We start from the raw sequence: 23972 nt of genomic DNA on the forward strand, positions 1-23972 counted from the left end.
AAATATCAAAAATTTAACTAATATGGAACTTTGAAATTATAATTAATTTATAAGAATGACTTTCAATTTTATAAGTGATAGGGGATGACAATATATAATATAGATTTAAATAATGATGGGATAGAACTAGGAATTTAACGTATACTTGTTTTTTATTCTTAATTAGAATAAAATGGAATTTGTTCTGTTGTAAACATCGCCGGAATTCAATGGAATTCGATATATACATTTTGATTTCCAAATTTGGCATTCAATGGTATTCATTTTATTGTCAGAATAGACGGAAATCAATGGAATTCAATACGGAAATTTTTAATTCCTAACTTGACATTCAATGGTATTCATTTCATTGTCAGAATAGACGGAATTCAATACGGAGATTTTTAATTCTTAATTTGGCATTCAATGGTATTCATTTCATTGTCAGAATAGATGGAATTCAATACGAAAATTTTTAATTCTTAATTTGGCATTCAATGGTATTCATTTCGTTCACGGAATCAATGGTATTCAATGGAATTCATGATGAAACTTTCCAATCCCTAACTTGGCATTCAGTGGTATTCATTCCGTTATGTTTTTTGTGTCGTAATTGGATGGGATTCAAGAAAGACAAATTCTTTCCGAAATAAAGAATTCCATGGTATTAAAAACCATTTCAATCCCTTTTTTTGACAAAATGGAATTCGGAAAGTTCTTAATTGAATTTCTGGCAATCCCATTCCAATTCTTTTCAATCTTTTTTCGTTTGCTGGGTTACATGTTATTCTCACGTTATATTGCATTTATATTTGGTGTTTGCTGGGGAATGTTCCCAGAATCATCAAATGTCCCCTATAATATTTGGAATAGTGCATAAATATTATAGGTACATAAGATAAAAATATTCATAGAATATATAATGTAGAATAGTAGAATATTCAGACATATGTAGAATATTCGAGGAATTGCTACGAATATACCGTCATGCGTATGTACGCATCGCACTATTTGTGCGCGCGCATCAGCTACTACATCGGTAATTGGTTGATAAACGCGACGTTTGCGTTCACGTGTCTACAAGCTCGTATTGCGCATGAATATCGACGCCTCATTGGCTGAGTGTGTGCACGTGATACGGGCTGACAAGAAACGCAGCCTGTGTACGTAACGTACCTGCGGCCATTATTGCATTGCATTACATCGTGCATATTGCGTATTGCGTGCGGCGAACGTGTTGACTCGGTGGCCCTGCTAAAACAGTACATGAAATCCATGTTTTCACGTGGAATTCACGTTTTTATTTAGATTCTACGTAGATTCAACGTGGATATCCTGTACTGTTTTACAGGATGCTTGATAATATAAAGCTCGTAGAAGAGATCGACCGCGTGTATGGAAAGAGCGATTCATCAAAGCTCAGGGATTCTTTACACAGCGTACTGTTTATTAAGTTTACAGCAAGACCTCTTTCCGTAAGTAAATTTATTCATATTTCCATTTATGTATATTCTATATATATCTATAGAACATGATGCATACACGTACACACAACACTAAACGCAACACATACGCGACACATGCAATATTGTTTTCACATGGAATCTACATTTTTATATAGATTCTACGCAGATTCAATGTGGATATCATATACTGTTTTACTGGATGCTGGTTGTTTGATAAAGCTCGTGGAAGAGATCGACCGTGTGTGGAAAGAGTGGTTCATCAAAGCTCAGGGATTCTTTACACAGCGTACTGTTTATTAAGTTTGTAGCAAGACCTCTTGCCGTAAGTAAATTTATTCATATTTTCATTTATGTATATTCTATATATATCTATAGAACATGATGCATACACGTACATACACACAACACTAATACACAACACATACGCGCACACATGCAGTTATTACAAACGTTTAAACAAAAATTGAAAAAATTAAGTTTGATCTTAAAGAAAAAAAATGTTATCTTTTTAATTGATGAGCAATTTAATAGTATTGATTTAAGAAGCATCTTTTTCTAAATTTACTTCTTCCCATAAATAATTTATATTGTTTTCACATGGAATCTACATTTTTATATAGATTCTACGCAGATTCAACGTGGATATTGTATACTGTTTTACTGGATGCTGGTTGTTTGATAAAGCTCGTGGAAGAGATCGACCGTGTGTGGAAAGAGTGGTTCATCAAAGCTCAGGGATTCTTTACACAGCGTACTGTTTATTAAGTTTGCAGCAACACCTCTTTTTGTAAGTAAATTTATTCATATTTCCATTTATGTATATTCTATATATATCTATAGAACATGATGCATACCTACACGTACATACACACAACACTAATACACAACACATACGCACACACATGCAGTTATTACAAACGTTTAAATAAAAATTGAAAAAATTAAGTTTGATCTTAAAGAAAAAAAATGTTATCTTTTTAATTGAGCAATTTAATAGTATTGGTTTTAGAAGCATCTTTTTCTGAATTTACTTCTTCCCGTAAATCATTTATATTATGGTAAACATATTTCAATCAAAGGATAAAATTTAATTTGCCAGTAAATGAGAATCAATAATAAATTATTTTGGACGACCCAACTGGCCACTTTATTAAATAGAAAAATGTTACCACGACGTTTCGATCCATATTTTGGGTTCTTCTTTAGTGAGATTTTTAATATGGTGTGAAAAATTCAACTTAAAATGAAGTTATAAATAAGGTTTATACAACCATCCCGTTTGTTATGACTTATTGAGTCCCTGCATAGATGCAGTCAATATTTGCGATGATGTTGCAATTGTCAAAGTAAAATACATCAGTCTCCTGTGGGTTGCGTGTTGTATCGGACGTGTTTTAACCGCTATGACTTCTTTTTCAAAAAACTTTATTCTACATTGTTTTTCCCTTGTTAAACGACTAATGTAAACGTATTTTACTTTGACAATTGCAACATTATTGCAAATATTGACTGCATCCATGCAGGGACTCAATGATTCCAGTGACACACAAACATTTTTCAACTTTATGATTTATCAGCATATTATGACAAACAGGATGGTTGTACGAACCTTATTTATAACTCTATTTTAAGTTAAATTTTTCACACGACATTGAAGATCTCACTTGAAAAGGAAAATGGGTCAAAACGTCGTGGTAACGCTTTTCTATTTAATAAAGTGGCCACTTAGATTAGGTTGTTCAAAATAATTTACTATTGATATTTTAATCGAGTTTTGAACTCAAATGTCCCTACATTTCGTGCGGGGGTCCTACCATTCCAATCATTGAGACATAATGTTTTCCACAATAATATAGTATGTGTTATGCTAGCGCCACACTATGCGCATATTCGCGATTCATAATTCATAATTCGCGATTTATCTGACCACTCGACCAGCGAATCAGTGCGAATGACAAATCGCGCATAATGAATCAACGAATTTTTACTTCACACTATTCATGAACGTCAGATAAATCGCGAATTACGAATTACATATCAAATTGCGAATACGCGCATAGTGTAGCGCTAGCATAAGAGAGCATTTTTTTCAGACAACATAATATTAACAATAATAATAGCTAAGACTTAAATATAAAGAACTTTGTTTCAAGACTAATAAAATTATAGCGCACAGTTTGTATGAGCTAAAAATAAATCAATAAATTTACACAGAGATTATTAGTCAGTATCATGAGCTGCTGTTGATTGATGTGGGCAATTTAATATTCATCTTTATGTTTAACATTTTATCGATCTTAGTTACTATTGCTTTTTACTTTAATATTATTAAACCTCCATTTCTTCGTAATGTTTTAATGCATTTTTTTAATCTGCACTATATATTTTTTTATATAATTAATTATAATAGAATTATATTATTTATGAAAAAATACAATGCATTCTATTTATTGTTTCTTTTTTTTTTGTTATTCGTAACTTAAACACGTATGTTTTAATATTTTTTATTTTTTAAATTACGATTTAAAATATTTTAATTTAACTTAGAAAATAAACCAATAAAATAGTGTTAAATTGTTGCTTTTTTAAATAGAAGGAAAAGAACTAAAGATAGTTTTTTATTATTCCAAAATTTAAATGCATCTGATTTTTTGGAAAAAGGATTTCTTTTTTGCCATAATGTTTGACTATGAAGATCGATTGCAGATTTTTTCATATTTACAATATCTTCTGTTATGTAGTGCATTAAGTTCCATTATTTAAAATGTTATTAGAAAAAATTGGTGATCTATTACATTCAGCATTAATTTTTTTTTAATTAGTACTTAAAATTATATCCAGCCCATGTTCTTACTTGCCGTATTAAGTTTTTATTATTTTGAAAAGAAAATATTGTATAATAATTTTGAAGTATTATTCTAAAATCCTGGCGAATGAGAAAATTTGATGTCTTTTTAGTTACTATTTTGATACATAAAAGTTACTTATTGTTACTGTTTCTCTAAAAATCCAGTCATTATTTTATTTGTTTTACTTTGTTGATTGGATAATAGCTATGAGTTTACTATTTTACTCCTAAGATAAAGTTTCTACAACTTTTAAAATAATGTAACATTTTTAGGTGTTAAAGGTTTAATTATGTTACGCCACAAGAAAGATACTAGAGATTATACAAAAAGACATGAAAGACGATTGATAAATCGAATAGCGTCACAGACTCTTGATACAGCATTTGATGAAGCGAGAAAGAGGCCATGTATCGCAGCATGGAACAGTAATGAAAAAACGGTTGAGAAAGATATCTCTGAAGATAATAGATCACCCCCTTTCCAAATCCAAAATAAGCTTCATGATGAGCAAAATATATTGCAAAGCACAGGCACAAAGTCCAAAAAAGATATAAATTGTTATACAACGGAACATTTGTGTATGGATATACAATCTAATGATGAGCAAAAAAGTTCCGAAGAATCTTATAGTCTGATTAAAAGTAATGATGTTAATATTTGTGGTGATATTGCCACTTGGGCTGTAAATAATGGAATTAGTCATTCTTCTTTGGAAAACTTATTGAAACTTTTGAGGCATCCAAATAGATTCCCACAATTACCAGCAAAAGCCAAGACATTATTTGGAAATCCTATAAATGGTGAAACTAGATATGTTGAACCGGGTTATTATTGGCATAACGGTTTAAAAGCATGTTTGAATAAGTTAGCAGAAGAAAATTACTGGGATGAATCTGTGGAAACTCTTCTTCTCTCTATCAACATTGATGGACTTCCGTTGTTTAAGTCTTCTGGTAGTTGTGTGTACCCTATTTTGGGTTCAATTTTTTGTTCTGAACGAATATTTTTAATTGGATGTTACCATGGATATAAAAAACCGCAAGACTTCAATAATTTTTTACAAGATTTTGTGGACAAAACAAAGGATTTAATAACAACTGGCTATAATTACCAAGGAAAAACAATTAAAATTGAAATTTATAATTTAATTTGTGATGCTCTAGCAAAAGCAGCTGTGTTAAATGTCGTGTCGCATACTGGTTATTACAGTTGCACAAAATGTACTGTGAAAGGAAATAGCAAATTAAATCGTGTTTACTTCACGAATACACAAGCGATTTTAAGATCAAATAGAGATTTCTTGATGCAAACTCAAAAGGAGCATCACAGAGGTATTTCACCTTTAACATTAATTCCAAATTTTGGTCCAATATCTAATGTACCTCTCGATTACATGCATGTAGTATGCCTAGGAGTTATGCGGGAAATGTTACTACTTTGGCTTTTTGGAAAATCTCATTTGAGACGTACTATTATTGATACTATTTCCGAAGTGCTACTTAAAATTAAGCCTTGTATACCAAAGGAATTTTGCAGAAAACCTCGTTCTTTGGAATATATTAAATATTGGAAGGCAACAGAATTTAGGCAGTTTTTATTGTACATTGGACCTATAGCTTTGGCAGATGTTTTGCCTAAAAAGCAATATAAACATTTCTGCGTTTTACACGTAGCTATAAGAATCTTGTCTTCGCCAGAACTAGTACCACATTATTGTGATTATGCCAATGAATTGTTAAAATATTTTGTTCAACATTTCGAAAAAATTTACGGAGATTATTTAGTTTCACACAATGTGCATTGTTTGATACATTTGGCTGCTGACGTAAAAGTTTATGGCGTTTTAGACAATTTTAGTGCCTTTAAATTCGAAAACTATTTACAACAATTAAAACGACTTATTAGAAAAGCATCACAGTCATTGCAGCAACTATGCAGGCGATATCAAGAAATTGATTATGTTCACGGAATTGCAAAAAAAGTGCAAAAAGAGGATATTGAAATTAAATTGAAATTCCATTTGTCGTAACAAGCCCGCACTTACAATGTATAAAAGACGGGTATATGGTAGCAATAATTAATGGAATTACATATAAAGGAAAAGATAATGCAAACGGTTATTGTCAATTAGTAGATGGTACCGTTGTACAAATCGAATATTTTGTTCGTGACGTTAATAACGCTATATACATTATTGGCAAATACTTTACAAAGCAGGAAGAATTTTTGCCTATTCCAGAAGTTGTAGACGTTATTCATGTATACATGTTTTCCAATATTTCGGAACAAAAATATTGGTCTATTAAAGATTTAAAATGAAAATATATATTATTTTCAAGAGATAATAAGTTTATTGGATTTCCTCTTTTGCATTGCGAGAAATAAATTATTCATAGATGTCACAAAAATTTCTACGCAACAAACTTTGGTGAGCCTATCTATGAAGAATTTTTTAGCGTTTTAGACTTAAAGCTTTCACGGCTATTGATGTTGCTTCCAATAGAAAGGGCTTCTGGATACATGCAGCGTTCTGGTACAGTGTTGCGCCAGATTTGGCGCAATGCTGTACCAGAACGCGGCATGTATCCGGAATACTTTTCTATTGAAAGCAATTATTTAGCGTCTTATAATATAAATCTTATACACTGTAAATATTGTATATCTAAAATGCAGTTATACTAACGTTCCTTGTTTTTATTAATTATGATTTATATAATAAATTAGAAAATACATGTTTATAAAATTAAAAAATAAATTATTGAAATTATTAAAGTACAATTTATAGTACTAAAAAATAAGATTCTGTTAAAAAAATAAACTTGACATTTATCTTGACCTTGACAACATTATTTATGGTCAACGTTATACTGCTATTAAACTGTGTTTTTTACAACTTTATCTTATTTAAAAGATTTTTTGCAAAATGCATTGTTGCATGTATTCATTGCCTTTATGTTGTGGAATGTATTACATTTATTTTGTAAATAACTCGAACTTGCTTTCTATTTTATAATACCTATTTTATTATATATTTTAATTATTATATTTTATTTTATAACATAATAAGAAAATTATTATAAATATTACACATACGACTCAAAGATTATTCGTTAGATATTAATATAAATGTGATTTTGCAGATTATATGATGGCAAAGGAACTGAAGCAATTTGTTATATGTCTCTTTGACATAGGCTTACATCTTGTGCCGAAATTATGGTTTATGCCTGATTCTTTGGAATCTGTACTGTTTCCGTCGTACAAAACTGAAATGCGAATCATGAAAGCTATTAAAAACAAGGAAATACCACAAAATAATGACTTTTGGGAAGTCCACCAAGTAAAACGCATCATGGGATCTGATGGTATGTATATTTTAAGAGACGTTATATTACACATGTAGTACTTTCAAGCTTGCAATACTTTTTCTTTTTTAAAAATATTAGTGCATAAAAATTTAATTACAACAGATAAATTGATGTAAAGAAAATATTAATAATGATATTTTATTAAACCCTTTTTATCAATAAATTATGAAACATGCTTTTTTGAGTAATATTTTTAATGTAATATGTGCGACAGAGGATTTTGCCAAAGCATGGGACAAATTGAAAAAGGCATGTTACTTTTCTGAAATCTCGTCTGAGGAAATAGATATTGAAAAAACAAAGAGAAAAGAGCGTGCAAAAAGAGTAGATTCCGATTTCATTGTGTGAAGAAAGTGACGATGTTCCAAAGCCACCAAAATTGAAAAAAAAAATTGAATTTTAAACGTGTAGAATCCTGTTTAGAAAGTACACTAGACGAGGTAAATACATTAGACAAGTTGTATATAAGACACAAAGTATGAACAAGTTATCGAAATGTAATCTAATTGGAACGCGCATAGGTGCTAATGCTCTAGTTTACACTGAGCACTTGGTACGCGTATCAAGTAGTGAATTTAAGCTGATTAGCCAATGATTAAACACATTCACTAGTCATTTACTATTTGATACGCGTACCAAGTGCTCGGTGTAAACTAGGTCAATGTCACGATCCGACAAAGTATTGTGGTCCTAGGTGTATCTTTCGATTATAGCTACTACTGTGCATATGTGCACAGTATAGCATAAAAAGAATCAAAGAAAACAAAGATATCACTTACACTTTCTCGCGAATCAACAAATTTTGGTCTAACAAAGGACTATGCTTCACAGTGGGCGCAAATGATGATTTTGGCGACAACAATCTATAATTCCTACATATCGCAACGGATATGTATGAAACTTTATATATGACGGTTTTCGAGGTCGTTGAGTCCGAAAAAGTGTCTAAATTGTACAAATCAAAATGGAGGATTTAATATGGCAAAACCTCAATTGACTTAAAAGCATGAGTATCTTACAACGAATTTAGCATATTCTAGCGATTTCGAAAACCCACGTATATAAAATTTCGTACATATTCGTTGCGATTTGTAGGAATTATAGAATTTTTTCGTCAAAATCATTATTTTCGTCTACTGTGCGCCTGTGCGTATTTCAGCTAACATTTCCAGAAACAATTTAAATTGTAAGCAACGATCATAAATGTATAACATAAATAATGATGACCATAAAAATGTTTAAAATTGCTTTGGCTAATAATTCTCAATGTACTTTCCCAGATAGCAAGGTGACGTCTAATTGACGGCATTTTTTGGTCATTTTATGACGAACCAGACGTCATAATGTCGAGATAAAATGACGTCTAAATGTCGTAAAACTGACATACATTTGTCTCATTTTAACGACGTCATATATTGACGTCAAAAATACGTCATTATTTTCATATTATTGACGTCATTTTCAAGAAGCTAGTATCGTACATTTGACGGTATTTTATTGTTATTTTTATGACAAAACATAGGTTTTTAGATTACATTTAATAAAGACGACATTTTAACGTCATTTTTATGACTATCCCAGGTAGTAAAAGCCATTATTTTGACGTTTTAGAAAATATTTCGGGTACATGTCCTATATATGCAGTACTTGCATTATAAAAATATCGAAATAACATAATTATAATGTAAAAAAAAAATCTACGTTATTTCTCAACAAGCATCACGACCCACTACACCATAGTCACATTTGGAATTGCCTAACTTCCGCGGTCACCCATCCAACTCTGAACCGCCGTCGACGTTGCTTGACTTCGAAGATCGTACGCTACCTAGCCCTTTGTGATGATCCATGAACACTTGATGATCACGAATACATATTTGTTATAGATCAGTTCAATAGATGCGAGAAACATGAAACTTGTAGTTAACTAATATTTTTATAAATAAATATAAATTTACAGTTTTTTTCCTAATTTTTACATATGCAAAATAATATGTGGAATAACTTATAGAAATATGTTTTTGCTTTGTTCTTTTGATAAAGCTAAATTATACCTCAGACAAAACGTAATATTTATAAAATATTGATAAAATATTTATATTTATTTAAATATTTTATAAATATTTATCCAAATATTTTATAAATATTTTTGTGGTCTTAGATTTGACAAATCATAAAGATTTATCATAAATATTATAAAAATATTTATGAAATATTTATAAATATATTTACAAAATATTACTTATACAAATCTTTATCTTTTATTTACCATAAATATTATATAAAATATTTAATCTATATTTTAATATGTTGAATAAAGATTTTTTCTTCGTATATATAAAATATGTGTAAAATATTTTTATAATATTTTGAAAAAATAAATATTAATAAATATTAATAAATATTTATCATAAATATTATGTGCTGCCTGGGATGATTCTAAAATATTGATAGTATTAATTATATAAAATATTATATTAATTTTAATAATGTTGTTTATTAACCAATCTTTAAATAATGATTAATAGTTATAGGTAGCAAGGTGTCGTCCACTAGACCTCAATAATTTGTCATTTGAGGTTAAATCGTCAATTATTACAAAGAATTATAGTTAACGTCAGTAATTAGTCACTAATAAAATCTTATTAATACGTCGTAAAATGATCAATTAACTGACGTTATTAATTAGTCAAGAATATGACGTCGGAAATACGTTGTAGGATGGATAAATGACTGACGTAATTAATAGGTCAAAAAATGACGTTATTATTACGTCTTAATTTGGTAACATGACGTCTGCGACCTTAAATGACGAATTATTGACGTCGTATTAACGTCACCTTGCTACCTGGGTTAATACTTGCAGTCAAATAAAGAAAATCTGGGAGCGTCTCCTATAGATCCCCTGCGGATTTCTACACCTGTAGATCAGGTCATAGATGAAAATATGTCCTCCGATAATGATATTTCTATTGTTGACGATAACGTTGATGATAACGTTCTTTTGCAAAGAACTGATGAAATTTTGGGTAAATACACACAAAATTATTATTTATTAAAATGTAATCTGAAAAAATTTAGAATAAACAGTTATATATATAAACTTTTGTACAAATTGAAAAATAATTAATAATTTTACACATAATGTGCATAACTAATAATTTCCAAAAAAATTTATATATATAATTTAAAATTATCAAGACTTTTTAAATTGTTAAATAGAAATTTTGTCTGTTGTACATATGATGGTATGTAATGAAATATATCAGAACATGAATTTTATAATAAACTTCCTTTAAAATACGATTTGACATAGATTTGGACATAGTTTTGAAGAAGTGTACCAAAGTCGGCTTTTTTTTAGTATTTTTTAAAACAAGTACTATATTTTTAAAAATAACATTGAAAGGCTAAAAAAGACTTGAAAGATAACGAACCAGAAAGTGTTTTCTAATGTTTTTATAATACTGTTTCATAATTAATGTTTTCGCGAGACGACGACGTGAAAAGTAAGCTCCAAAATCGACATATGATAGGTTAATGTTAACTTTTGTTTTGCTTTGTTTTGCTATATTTCACCTTGATTACACTGTGTAAAAAATAACAATTTATATTTACATTTTGTAATAAACAAGAGTATAAATGTATAAACTGTGGATTTTTCTATCATTAATTATTTAATCAAAATTACGAACTGCATTTCAATTTGTATAAAAAAATTTAATTTTTTACTTATTTTTAATTAGTCACAAAAGAATATTGTTGACGTTATGTTTAAATTATTTTAAAAAAAAATAAAAATGAGCGCCAAGTATGTGTGTGTGTGTGTATAATGGTCGTGTTTGAATAATATATATATCTATATATTTATATTTATACATTTATACTTTTTATTATTACTTTAAACTGTGGTATTTTATGTTACAGATAAAATAGGAAAAACCGCGTGTGAAGTGGAGAGAAAACGAAAACTTATCACTAGTGAGTCATTGATACAATATAAATTATGTATTTTAGTTACAATGATGTATGATAACTTTGTACTTTTTAATATTGTAGATCTGGATTTGAACGAAATAAATTTAAATGGATTGATAGAAGTTTTGAAGAAACTTTTAATTCAAATATCCTCATTAGTTGTTGAGGATTGGAAGAAAACTAAGATTTTGATAGAAATACAGGAAGAATTACGTCGAATCAGAATAAGGAAAGAAGCAGAATTGGAAACAAGCGAGTTTGACATTACAAATAAATTGCCACTAGCCACTGAACAACAAATATTAAAAATGGAGCGTTTTTTATTGCACAAAAAAAATGAAAATTAACTGGTAAGGTCACAAAACAATATAAAAAATATATAGTTCTTATATTCATGTATTTCTATATAAATTTGTTAATTACTTTCAGCGCCAGATGTTACAAGAAATTGGTGGTTCTAATCCAACGGAAATGATCCGCAAAATTATGAGTACACTCTTTACTCTTGAATTGTGTACAAAATACACATTCAAAGGTAAAAGAACAAATAAAAATAACTTCAGTACTTTAAGCATCTGCAAAGTTATAGAAAGTAAGTAATAATAAAATTATTAATAACATAATATGTGTGTGTAACATAACGTGAATAATAACATGTATCATTATTTTTACAGAAGTTGTAATAAAAAAAGGGAACACAACTATAACAGAAATAAACAAAATAATAGAAAATTGGCTTATTAGAGCGAAGGACAAACTTTTGCGTAAAGAAACACACGTTTTAGCACAAAATAATGACACAAGAAATGAATAAAAATCTACAACATGGATATTTGTCTGTGATTTTTTAGGATTAAGCATAATTTTTATTTTAAGTTACTTATGTCTTTAGAAAAATATATATATATATTTTTGTGTACAAATATATAAACATGTGTGCATAATAAATAATTGGACTGAAAGAATTTTTAATTATTTATGAACAGCTATAGATTTAGATTAGACAATACATTAAACTCGTATTTTTCTTTTCAATTCCACGTTACGTTTTATATCTATATAAAAAGGATATTATATTATCCTATTTATGAGATTTTTATTTATAGAATATTTTAAGAATGACCAGTGAATGTGCGTATGAACATTCTGGGAATGTGCACAAAAGCCGGGACATAAGAGGGGACATTTGGTGATTTCTAAGATATTCCATAGAAATTCTGGGAAGGATACGAATATCTATGGAATATATTTTGGGAACATTGGGGATACTTTTAGAATATTCGGGGAATAATTAAGGTTTGCTGGGTCTGGTCCGCCGGACCAACATTATAAAAAAAAATTTTGAGGTTATGAAAAAATGAGCTAATTTAGCAATTCTGACCTTGGATTTGGATTCAACGGGTAAAAATACATAAGGATAAACTAGTTTGATCGGCCGGACCAACATTTAAAAAAAAATTTTTTTTAGATTAAAAAATGCGAGCTAACTTTGCAATTCTGACCTTGGATTCGGATTCAGCGGGTCAAAATACATAAGAATTGATTAGTCTGGCCCGCCCGACCAATATCTAAAAAAAAATTTTTTTTTAGGTTAGAAAATGTGAGCTAACTTTGCAATTCTGACCTTAGATTCGAATTCAGCGGGTCGAAATACATAAGGATTGACTAGTCTAGTCCGCCGGACCAACCACTTTTTTGTGTGCCTGCCCAGTGAACACAGTAATATAGCAGCAGTGTAACAGCAATGTAACCGAATATAACAGGTTACGTTACTCTGAAATTACACGTAACTTACATGTAAGTTACAATTTCCGACTCAGCAATATAACATGTTATAATTACATGTTATCTAACCGTTACACAACAGTTACAAAGAAAAATAAAATAAAATAAAAATTTCATTTTTTTAAAATTATTTTTATCAACAGCACATACTACATTTAGGATAAATTTTTATTAATTAATTAAATTTAAATTATGTTATTTTTTATTTGATTCTTACTTGCCGCTGCTAGGTTTGAACCCGGGACCTTAGGATTACGAACCTTGTACTCTACGCCAATTTGACTCATCGATATGAGTACTTGTTATTGTCTACATGTGCCTATATGTAAACTGACGCAACTATATAATTATTTTTTATAAAAGCAATTAAATTTTGCAAAACATATTAAAAATAAATAGCATTAATTTATTTACTTATTAATTTTATTGTTAAATTTATCTTTTTCCATAACCTTAATAATTTGATGGAAATTGCGATCTATTTAGCACTAATCTTTGAAGCGTTCAAATGATTAATTAAATGGTTAACTATATAGATCATAATTCTAAGAAAAATTGAATAGTATACATTTATTATTCTGTTTTTGTTTAGCACATGATGAATTTAGATTTTGTGCATTTTTTGTGTGCAGTAATTGTGTAGACAAACCGTTATTTTTGAAAACATTATCTTTATAATAATTTTTTTTATTATTAAATAGATCTGTCATTCAGGATATGTTATGTCTGATTTCTGAGTCAACTACGACGCATCGTTCCGTAATAACATTGATATGAACGTGTTATGTTACGATTATACAATTTTTGTTGAATAACTGTAACGCCAAAACGATGTATAACAGCTAGATCACTTGCGTATAACAAATATTACGTAACAGGTTATTTCCATGTCATATAGCACCTATATATCACAAGAATAACAATGTTAAATTACATGTAACTTCCATGTTATATTGCCGCCATAAAATGTGTTCACTGGGTGTGTTATCGTTGTCAGAGTCACAAAAAAGCTATTTATCAAGATAGTTATAAAAAAATGTCAAAATTCGGAAAAGTACCTATTCCGTACAATTACCAAATAATGTTAGTGCCATTTAACTGCAAAATTGTTTACCATATAGAAAGCTGCAAAATGTATTAAAAATTACGTTTTTATAATGATAATAATAGGTAACTATTGTGTGACAATAGATATTTCAGTTTATTCATATCCCATACAGTACAAAAGATTGTAGAAACGTTGCAGAAACATTACATTTTAAGTTACAATGTAATATTGTAGAGACATTGTAAGAACATGCAATTGTAACATTTCATGAGAAATGTTACAGCAATATTTCAGAAATGTTTAAGACCCCAAGCAGCATTTTGACGTCCGCCCGACGTTAAGATAAACACACTTAACGTTGATATCCAACGTTTTCGCTACGTCGTTTAGATCCTCTTTTGCACTAATTTATGGAATCAAATTTAAGTTATACCAACGTTGGGAGCCGACTTATATAAGTTAAATTAAGGGTACATTTTTTTCACCAGTTTTAATGTTGGTGTAAGTAATTTTTGTAAACTTTGCTTTTGTACACTCTGCTAGACCTGAGGTTATTTTTTTACAACTCGTAATATTTTAGGTGTAGTTTTCGTGCTTCTATTCAAACCATATAACGGCATTGATGTAATAATGGCTTTAGAGGAAAAATATAGTTGCGTAGTCTTTGATACTATTGTAAATTTGCTATAAATACGAACCCAGCACTGAAAATTTATAACGAAACTTATTTATATACTTTATTGATAAATGTGGAAATGATAGATCGAAATTAGACGAATCCCTTCTAAAATATTCCAATTTACTAAATATTTTATTAAATAACTGAAATTTTTAAAATGTAGATTTTTATTTTGTTTAATAAAAATTACTTTTAAAATGTTTGACATGTTGTCAAAATTAACTTTAACACGTATTATTTAAATCCTTAAAATTGTTAATAAAATGCGTAAAAAAATATTAATCTAAATATACTAGAAAATGGCGGATTATTTGTCTTCTTCTTTAAGGAATGAAAATGGCGAAGTCGGCGTTCCACACTATATCAAACTTTAACGTTGGGAATTACGTATTAAAGTCGCTCGAAAAGTGTGTTGTAGAGTATAAGTCAGGCAAACGTTAAATACCTTAACGTCGGATAATAGAACTTAAACCGTTTTATATTTGACGTTGGAAAAGTGATAAAAAAAGCACGTCGTAATTTTAACGTAAGACAACGTCCAAAAAACGTTAGTTTTATTTTTTAATTATAAGTTACATTTTCTAACTTTCTTGGACCGCTTACAATGTTGTGATTAGTAGAAAAGTAGTCCATAGTCGGAAAGTTAACCGAAAAGTGCTGCTTGGAACAAACATATTTTATAGTCGCTATTTTATAAATATGTATTTTTTATTTATATAATATATATTACATATATACGTATGCATACATCAACATACATCAAAAAATAAGAAATTCTTGTTTTTCAAAAAAAAAACTTTGTTATTCAAAAATTTTTTAAACATATAAGTTAAAATACATAGTAAAAATTTTAAAACAAATAAACTGTTTTGCAGAAAGTGAGAGATTATTCTACACTTCTTGGTTTCGCGTAATGTAAGAGTTTATTTATGTCTTTTAGGTATAATGACTCGTTTACACTAAGGTTTTATTTTAGACTATATCCCAGACAGCACCAGATATCGTACGAATATTATACTCTCATACGTAATGTACTGTGATCATACCGAATATACGTAAAACATTCATATGACGTCTCAGTAGAATGTCATTTTGGTATATCCTCAAGATAAACTTAGAATATAGCGACTGAACTTCGCAACTCCTACTGAATATACTGAGATTATATCTAATATACTCAAAACATCCGTAAAATATCCTATGATATATCTCATGTATACCCAGACAACACGCATGTCTAAAAGACATCTTTAAGACGTCTTAAAAGAGACGTCTTTGAGACTTTATTAAAAGACGTCTTTATGACGTCTTAAAATCGTCTTATTTTAGACGTCTCTCTTAAGACGTCTAAAATACGTCTTTTTAAGACATATTCTTTGAGACGCCATTTAGACGTCTTTACGACGTCTGAGAAAGACGTTTTTAAGACGTCGAATGACGCACATAACCAAATCTGCCGTGTGATGCGATCAAGTCGATCGACGTGCTTATCCCGTATCAATTTTTGAACTCTTGCACGTATCGCGTGTGTGTTGGGACGTTTTGTCCCGGTTTGCTGTGTAACGCAGCCGAGTGTGGATACGTTAATACAACACAACTTTTTAACTCTCGTACGTATCGCGTGTGTAGGCTGTTATTGGAAATAATTAACCTTTCTGACAACATTTCTGACAACAGTTTTTGACAATTAATAAACCGGACGATAATAGTGTTGCGCTTAAGTTGCTGTAAAATATGTGACTGAATCCAGTATCTCTGTAAAATTCTGTAATTTCCAATCACGAAAACATGAAATAAAATTGAAATATATAATATAAAATTTTTTATTTATAAAAAAACTTATCTTAATAATAAAATAAAAATAATGAAATATAAATATAAAGTATTTTGTTTAAAATAATAAAAAATAAAAAATAATAAACCTAGCTTTTGGAATCCTTGGTAGAAAAATTTTCTACAAAATTCTAAAAAACTACAAAAATTTACAAAAGTGTGTTTCAAATTTAGCATTTTTCTGTAAAAACTACAAAAAAAAGCCAGAATTGGAATACTTTTGTAAATTTTTGTAGTTTTTTAGAATTTTGTAGAAATTTTTTCGCCAGGGATGTCTAAAATAATTTTTATATAAGACGTCTCAAAAACGTCATAAATAAAAAAAATTAGACGTCTTTTAGACGTCTTAAAAACGTCTTAAATCGGGTCATAAGACGTCTTAAAGTCGTCTAAAAGACGTCTTTCTGATAGTTTTATAAGACGTCTTATAGAAATATAAGACGTCTTTTAGACGTCTTTAAGACGTCATAATGTTCTCTGGGATGTTTATATATAAAATTTTTTTCCCGGAATGACAGTAACGTTATACCATTTTTTGAAAATTGTTTTACATAATATAATATAATTTTATATAATAAATAATATCTATATTTTATTATTTACATTTCATCCATTTTTGTTTAATGTATTTTGTTTTGTTTAAACTTGTACATATTTAATTGTTATATTTACCACTTACAGTGGCGCAACCTGTGCCTATATTACATGACACTGAAGTTGACATTGAAACTGAAGAAGAACAAGACGGTATAAATCCGATACGTATAAGCCCTACAAATAAAATCTCAAATGAACACAGTATATTACCATATATTTTTAAAACACTTTGCGAGCAAGGTCGTATAGCTCCAGGTAAGTTCTATCCTAATTATGAAACTGTGGTAAAACTTTTATGAGAGGGAAAAAGTGAGACTTTGATATGGTTATTAAAAACTGACATGTATATATATAATATAATGTTATGACGGTGTATATGATTTTGTTCTGATTTTCATTTTATCGTATATTTTTTATTTTAATTTTTTTTTTTAATTTAATTCGTAGCATTAGGAACGGTTACTGCCAAGTCAATGCCGGATGAGCATATTAGAAGAGCAAATAGAATCCCACGTGGTCGTGGAAGACGTAGACGAGGTCACAATTTACAGAGTGGTAATGAGTGATTCTTCTTTTCAATAACCATTTTAAATTATTTTCTATAATTTTTCTATAATAAAAGTTTCTGTAATTATCTATAATTTATTAATTAATCTATAATTAATCACTCTACTTTATGTGTCATTTATCAAGAGAAAGTTGTCTTCACGCACTTTTAATTGTTTATAAAAGCAGTAGCCATTTATAAATGTTCAGATTAGCATCATTTTAACAGATTTTCCTTTTAAAGTTAAAATTTTGTTGTATAAAATAAAAATTTTTTTTTTGCAAAAGCAACTGTTTCGCTAATTCGCATTTGTCTTCAAATATTTGTTCGAATAATTTTCATCTCGTCTCGTAGATAAAAGAGAAATGTTTCTAAATATGTTTTTATGTTCTAGCTATTGGAACCACTGCGAGGTCCGTGATTCAAGCCGAGAATACTGACACTAATACTGAAAGTACGTACTTTATAAATAAGAAAAAATTAGTTTTCCCTCAAATTTATAATTAATTTGTGCATTCTTTTTCTTTAATTGATCCACACTATTTCCTTTTTCTCAGTAAAAGATAAACTTAGTCGTTAAGCTTTGATATTTTCTTAAAACTTACAGTGATTGCAAATAATTCTTTTATAACCTTAACGTTTATAATTCGGAAATTGTCGCTATTTTTGACAAAAAATTAATCATTCAAAATTAATAAGAAAAATCGCTTTTGGCACACTTTGCAAAAAAGGTGCGTATTTTTGTCTCATAATTTATTTACTTGTTATTTCTATAGCTGCATCTGAAAATGATTATAATTTGAACGGACTTACGGTTTGAGGAAGAAGGCTTCGCGGTAAACGCCTGGGCGTTGTGGACGACGCGGTAGACTTGCACGAATCCGTCAATTCGATCCAATTCAAAAGGTGAGAGGTGAAAAATAACATTTCTTCATTATTTATTGTTTATAAAGATCTATTTATAATTTAATGTAAACTAACTTGTAATAGATATGATGTCACTTCTCAATTGATTGTAATTGGAGTTATTGGTATTTTAGAGACTGTGGTTATTGAAAATCAAAACCAAAACGAGAATATGGAGAAGACGGAGAATACGGAAAATACAGAAAATACAGAGAATATGGAGAATACGGAAGAAGGAACCGCTGTACAGTCTGTGATTATTGAAAACCAAAATCAAAACGAGAATACGGAGAATACGGAGGAAATTGTATCACCTGTCATTATTGAAGATAACAGCGAAAATAAAGAGAGTAAGGAGGAAATAATCGTTGAATCCCTTGAAATGATAAATGAAGATATGTGTATATGTATACATTTTAATTATGTTAAGGGGATACTAAACTGTCCTGTTTTAGCGACTTTAAACTAGTGCTCTGTCTCACTCAGTCTCACTCTTCACACTCTTCACTCTCATTCTGCACGCACACATACATATGAGATTTTCAAACACTGTAATCTTTCATACTAAAGCTCCTAGCTCGTTTCCGAAAGCGTTGCCTTATTCTTTCTTGTAATGCAAAGTCCGGGTCATGCTTGTCGTACGTACAAAGTCTAAAACATTTGCTGCATATAAAAGTTTTAGATTTTGTACGTACGAAACAAGCATGACCCGGATTTTGTATTACAAGAAAGAACAAGGCAATGCTTTCAGAAAAGAGCTAGGAGCTTTAGTACATAAGGGCCGGTATTCATAGTCAAATCTTATTTCAAGATCGTCTCAAGCAATGTCTTAAGATGCTAATACGGCTCTGTGATTGGTTGATGGCATCTTAAGACAGTACTTAAGATGATCTTAAATATAAAACCCGACTATGAATACCGGCCAAGGAGCTTTATTACAGTGTTTGAAAATCTCATATGTATGTGTGTGTGCGGAATGAGAGTGAAGAGTATGAAGAGTGAGACTGTGTAAGACAGAGCTCTAGTTTAACTCGGTAGAACAGGACAGCTCCAGCATCGCCTTAATAATATTGTTACGAGCGTCGCCCGGTATACTCCGCGACTGCGACTCAGCTGTTCCGAAGCCGATCGATATATTGATTTTACCAAGAGCGTTGTCAATTGTCATGCTCTTGGTAACGTTTGTCAACAACGAGTCTTATCTCGGTCTCGAGCCTTGTCGGACGCACTAATAAAAGCTGCTTGGTTTTTTTGAGTTTAAAAGTGTCTTTCATTTCCGCGGCGCGCTCGTTACATTTTTGGGGGCTCGTCCGGGATCCGTTTGTCGGATCCTGTGAAGCGCGCGCAAGTTTAAGAGACAGAAAGTGCGCGGAGTGAAAGAACGAGAGAACAAGAAATTCGAAGATGTCCATCCATCGTTCCCCTGTGGTGACCCGATCCCACGCTTCTGCCGCTGCGGAGGGAGATAGAGCGGACGCACGAGATTTGGAGCGAGAGACGGGAGAGAGGCGCGTCGTGACTCCCAGGCCTCCTTCAGGAGCAGCGGCGCCGGAATTCCTGCTTCTTTTAGAGGAACTCCGGGGGATGCGAGAGGAGCAGGCGCAGCAGCAGCGGGAGTTCGTGGAGGCACTTCGACGGCTGCAATTTTCCCGAGCGACGGAGAACCAGCTAAGTCTCTCTGATAATATTCGTTCGGCCGGGAACGTGGGGGACGCGTTGCGTGAGAGCGGTGCGAGCATGGAGGCGTGGGGGGACATGCGGGCGCCTGTCGGCATAAAATTAAAACCGGACACTTTCGATGGAACGTCCCCATTACGCGAATTTTTGACACAATTTTTGCTCATCGCGAACGCGAATCGTTGGAGTGAGTCGGAGAAGGCGGTGGTTTTAGCTTCCTGCTTACGGGGGAAAGCGCGTTCGTTGCTGGACTCCTGTTCCGCGAGTGAGGGCTCTCTTTCTTTCATTGAGCTTAAATCGCAATTGGAGCTCCGTTTTGGGGAGGGCGAGCTCGCGCAAAATTTTTATACTCAATTCACGAATCGGAAGCAGAGTCCGGGTGAGGATTACGCGACATTGGGGGCGGATTTAGAGCGTCTTTCCCGGAAAGCGTATTCTGAATGTACACATGAAGTGCGCGACAAAATTGCTTGCTCGCAGTTTATCGCCGCGTTGTCAGACGGATTCGTAAAACGTACCCTTCAGGTGGAGGGGATAACATCTTTGAGAGTCGCGATTAAACGGGCAAAAACGCTTAAATTTATCAATCAAAGTTGTTTTCCGGAAAAATTTAACGGAAATTTCCGCGCGGAACGGAAGAAAGTTTCTGGATTTAAGGAAAAAGAAAAGAAAAATTTTAAGGGATCGTTTAAGGAAGGAGAACGTAAAAATAAAGAGTGTTGGCAGTGCGGGGCGACCGGGCATTTCCGCGCAGAATGTCCTGCGGCGGGGAAGTCGGGAAACTAAATTCTGTCGGGTTGACTGGGGCCAGCTCGACAGGCGGAGCTCGGGCCCCTGTTTTTGCGCGCGACGAAACTGTTTTTGTCCGAAAGCTCGGCGGCGTGAGCGCGGTTGCGCGAGATTGTTGTTGCGTCAGCGGGTATTTTAATGGAAAGTTGTGTGTTTTTAGAATTGACACGGGCTCGGATGTGTCGGTCGTGAGCGCTAAGATAGCTGCTTCTTTCGATCAGGAGCGTATTATTTCGTGTAATTTGAAATATCCTACGGGAGAAAAAGTTCCGATAATTTCTCGTGTTTCTGCAACGATTTCTTTAGGTGAATTTTGTATTAATTTGCCATGTTTTGTCGCGGAAATTTGTGACGAGTGTATACTCGGTCTGGATTTTCTTTCCCAGACGGGAATTTTAAATGGATTGTTTAAGAGCGCCCTTGGTTTGACGGGCAGCAGGGTGGAGAAGCGCGGGCAAATTTGTTCTCGAATTGAGGACTGCCCTGCTCGGCTCTCCGAACCCCTTCGACGAATTTTCGAAGAAAGTTCTCGTGGACTTGAATTTTCGCAAAAGCAAATGTTTTTAAACTTTTTAAATGAATATTCTCATGTATTTTCTGAAAAAGTTGTTGCTGGAAATTGCAATATTTTGTCTCATTGTATAAAATTGTGTGATTCTTGTCCTATAAAACAGGTACCTCGTCGAATTCCCCTTCATTTACAGGAAGAAGTGAATAAAATTTTAGAGGATATGAAAGTCCAAAAAATGATTGAGGAGTCAAACAGTCCTTGGGTCTCTCCAGCGGTTATGGTGAAAAAAAAGGATGGAACTATAAGGTTTTGTGTTGACTTCCGAAAATTAAATGCAGTGACTATTAAAGATTCTTTTCCACTGCCAAGGATCGACAATATTTTGGACTGTTTAAAAGGGAATTCATGGTTCTGTACTATTGACTTAAAAAGTGGATATTGGCAGGTAAGCCTAGATCCTAAAGATCGTGAAAAAACTGCGTTTTCGGTTTGTGGCAGTTCACAGTAATGCCTTTCGGTCTTTGCAACGCCCCTGCTACATTCGAACGATTAATGGAAAAAGTATTAAAAGGTTTAATCTCAAAGGTTTGCTTTGTTTATTTAGACGATGTAATTGTTTTCGGGAAAAATTTTGAAGAAATGTTATGCAATTTGAAAGAAGTTTTTTGTCGCTTAAAGAATGCTAATTTGAAAGTAAATCCAAGTAAATGTAATTTTCTTAAGAAAGAAGTTAAATATCTTGGTCATGTTATTTCTGCTGAGGGGGTTGCAACTGACCCTGAGAAAATTTCTTCTGTGAGAGATTGGCCACTTCCCAAAAATCGAAAGCAGGTTAGAAGCTTTCTTGGTTTTTGTTCTTATTATAGGAAATTTGTTAAAGGTTTTGCTATTGTGGCAAAGCCTTTGTATAATTTGACGGAAGAAAATCGTAAATTTCTTTGGTCTTCTGAATGTCAAGTAGCTTTTGAGAATTTGAAACGAGTTTTAACATGTCCTCCGATTTTATCTTTTCTTTCGGGAGAAGGACAATTTATTTTGGACACTGATGCCTCAAATCATGGCATTGGGGCGGTACTTTCTCAATTTCAGGAAGGAGAAGAAAAAGTCATTGCTTATTTCAGCCGAATTTTTAATAAAACAGAGCGGAATTATTGTGTAACTCGGCGGGAGCTTCTCGCTGTTGTGGATTCAGTGAAGTTTTTCCATCATTATCTCTACGGACGGAAGTTTTTGGTAAGGACAGATCATGTTTCTCTTCGCTGGTTGATGTCTTTCCGGAATTTGGAAGGACAACTAGCAAGATGGATGGAACGTCTACAACAATATGACTTTGATGTCCTTTATCGTAGAGGAAAGATTCACAATAATGCCGACGGACTTTCTAGACGTCCATGTCTGGAGACTTTATGCCGGTATTGCATAAAAGTAGAATCTAATGAAGAATCTTCAAAGGAAGAAATTTTTGGACGTTTGGTCTTTTCTAGTGAGAATTTTCAAGAGTGGCGTGCAGCTCAACTCCAAGATGCAGTTGTTTCTAAAATTATTTATTTCAAGGAGGCCGGAACTCGTCCAGATTGGCAGGAGATTGCTTCTAGTGATCCTTCTTTGAAAATCTATTGGTCTTATTGGGATACTCTATTGCTGATCGATGGAGTTCTTCATAAGAAGTGGATTTCCCCGAATTTGCAAAGGAATATCTTTCAAATTGTGGTTCCTCGTCAAAGAATACATGAAATCTTAAAAGAAGCTCATGATTCTCCCTCAGGGGGACATTTTGGTGTGAATAAGACACTACAGAAAGTTCGAAAACGTTTTTATTGGGTCTCAAGCAAGAGAGATGTAGAGAATTGGTGTGCTTCTTGTAAAGAATGTGTTGCTAAAAAAGGACCTCTAGGAAAAAGAAAATCTCCTATGGAAATCTATAATGTGGGAGCTCCTTTTGAAAGGATACAAGTGGATA

The 23972-nt window shown here is 31.7% G+C and overlaps 1 protein-coding gene across 5 annotated transcripts; it reads left to right on the forward strand.

Annotated features, from left to right (window-relative positions):
* The first annotated feature begins 11 nt into the window (after positions 1-11).
* Positions 12-12164, forward strand: LOC118648446. 5 transcript variants are annotated; one of them, XM_036294761.1, is made up of 8 exons: positions 12-1454; positions 1601-1767; positions 2066-2232; positions 4567-5625; positions 7435-7659; positions 11590-11643; positions 11722-11990; positions 12070-12164. In XM_036294761.1, exons 4-7 carry the CDS (start codon positions 4584-4586, stop codon positions 11985-11987), a joined length of 1587 nt encoding a protein of 528 aa, XP_036150654.1. In that variant the 5' UTR covers positions 12-1454; positions 1601-1767; positions 2066-2232; positions 4567-4583; the 3' UTR covers positions 11988-11990; positions 12070-12164. The 5 variants fall into 5 exon arrangements, 4 of the variants coding, with proteins under 4 accessions (XP_036150654.1, XP_036150652.1, XP_036150653.1 ...); XR_004965299.1 differs by lacking the exon at positions 12070-12164 and adding an exon at positions 10529-10691 and having other exon boundaries at positions 13-1454; positions 11722-11779; XM_036294762.1 differs by lacking the exons at positions 11590-11643; positions 11722-11990; positions 12070-12164 and adding an exon at positions 7877-8054 and having other exon boundaries at positions 13-1454.
* Positions 12165-23972: the final 11808 nt, after the last annotated feature.

This window comes from Monomorium pharaonis, unplaced genomic scaffold (genome assembly GCF_013373865.1).
Source record: "Monomorium pharaonis isolate MP-MQ-018 unplaced genomic scaffold, ASM1337386v2 scaffold_439, whole genome shotgun sequence".
Classification (NCBI taxonomy): Eukaryota; Metazoa; Arthropoda; class Insecta; order Hymenoptera; family Formicidae; genus Monomorium; species Monomorium pharaonis.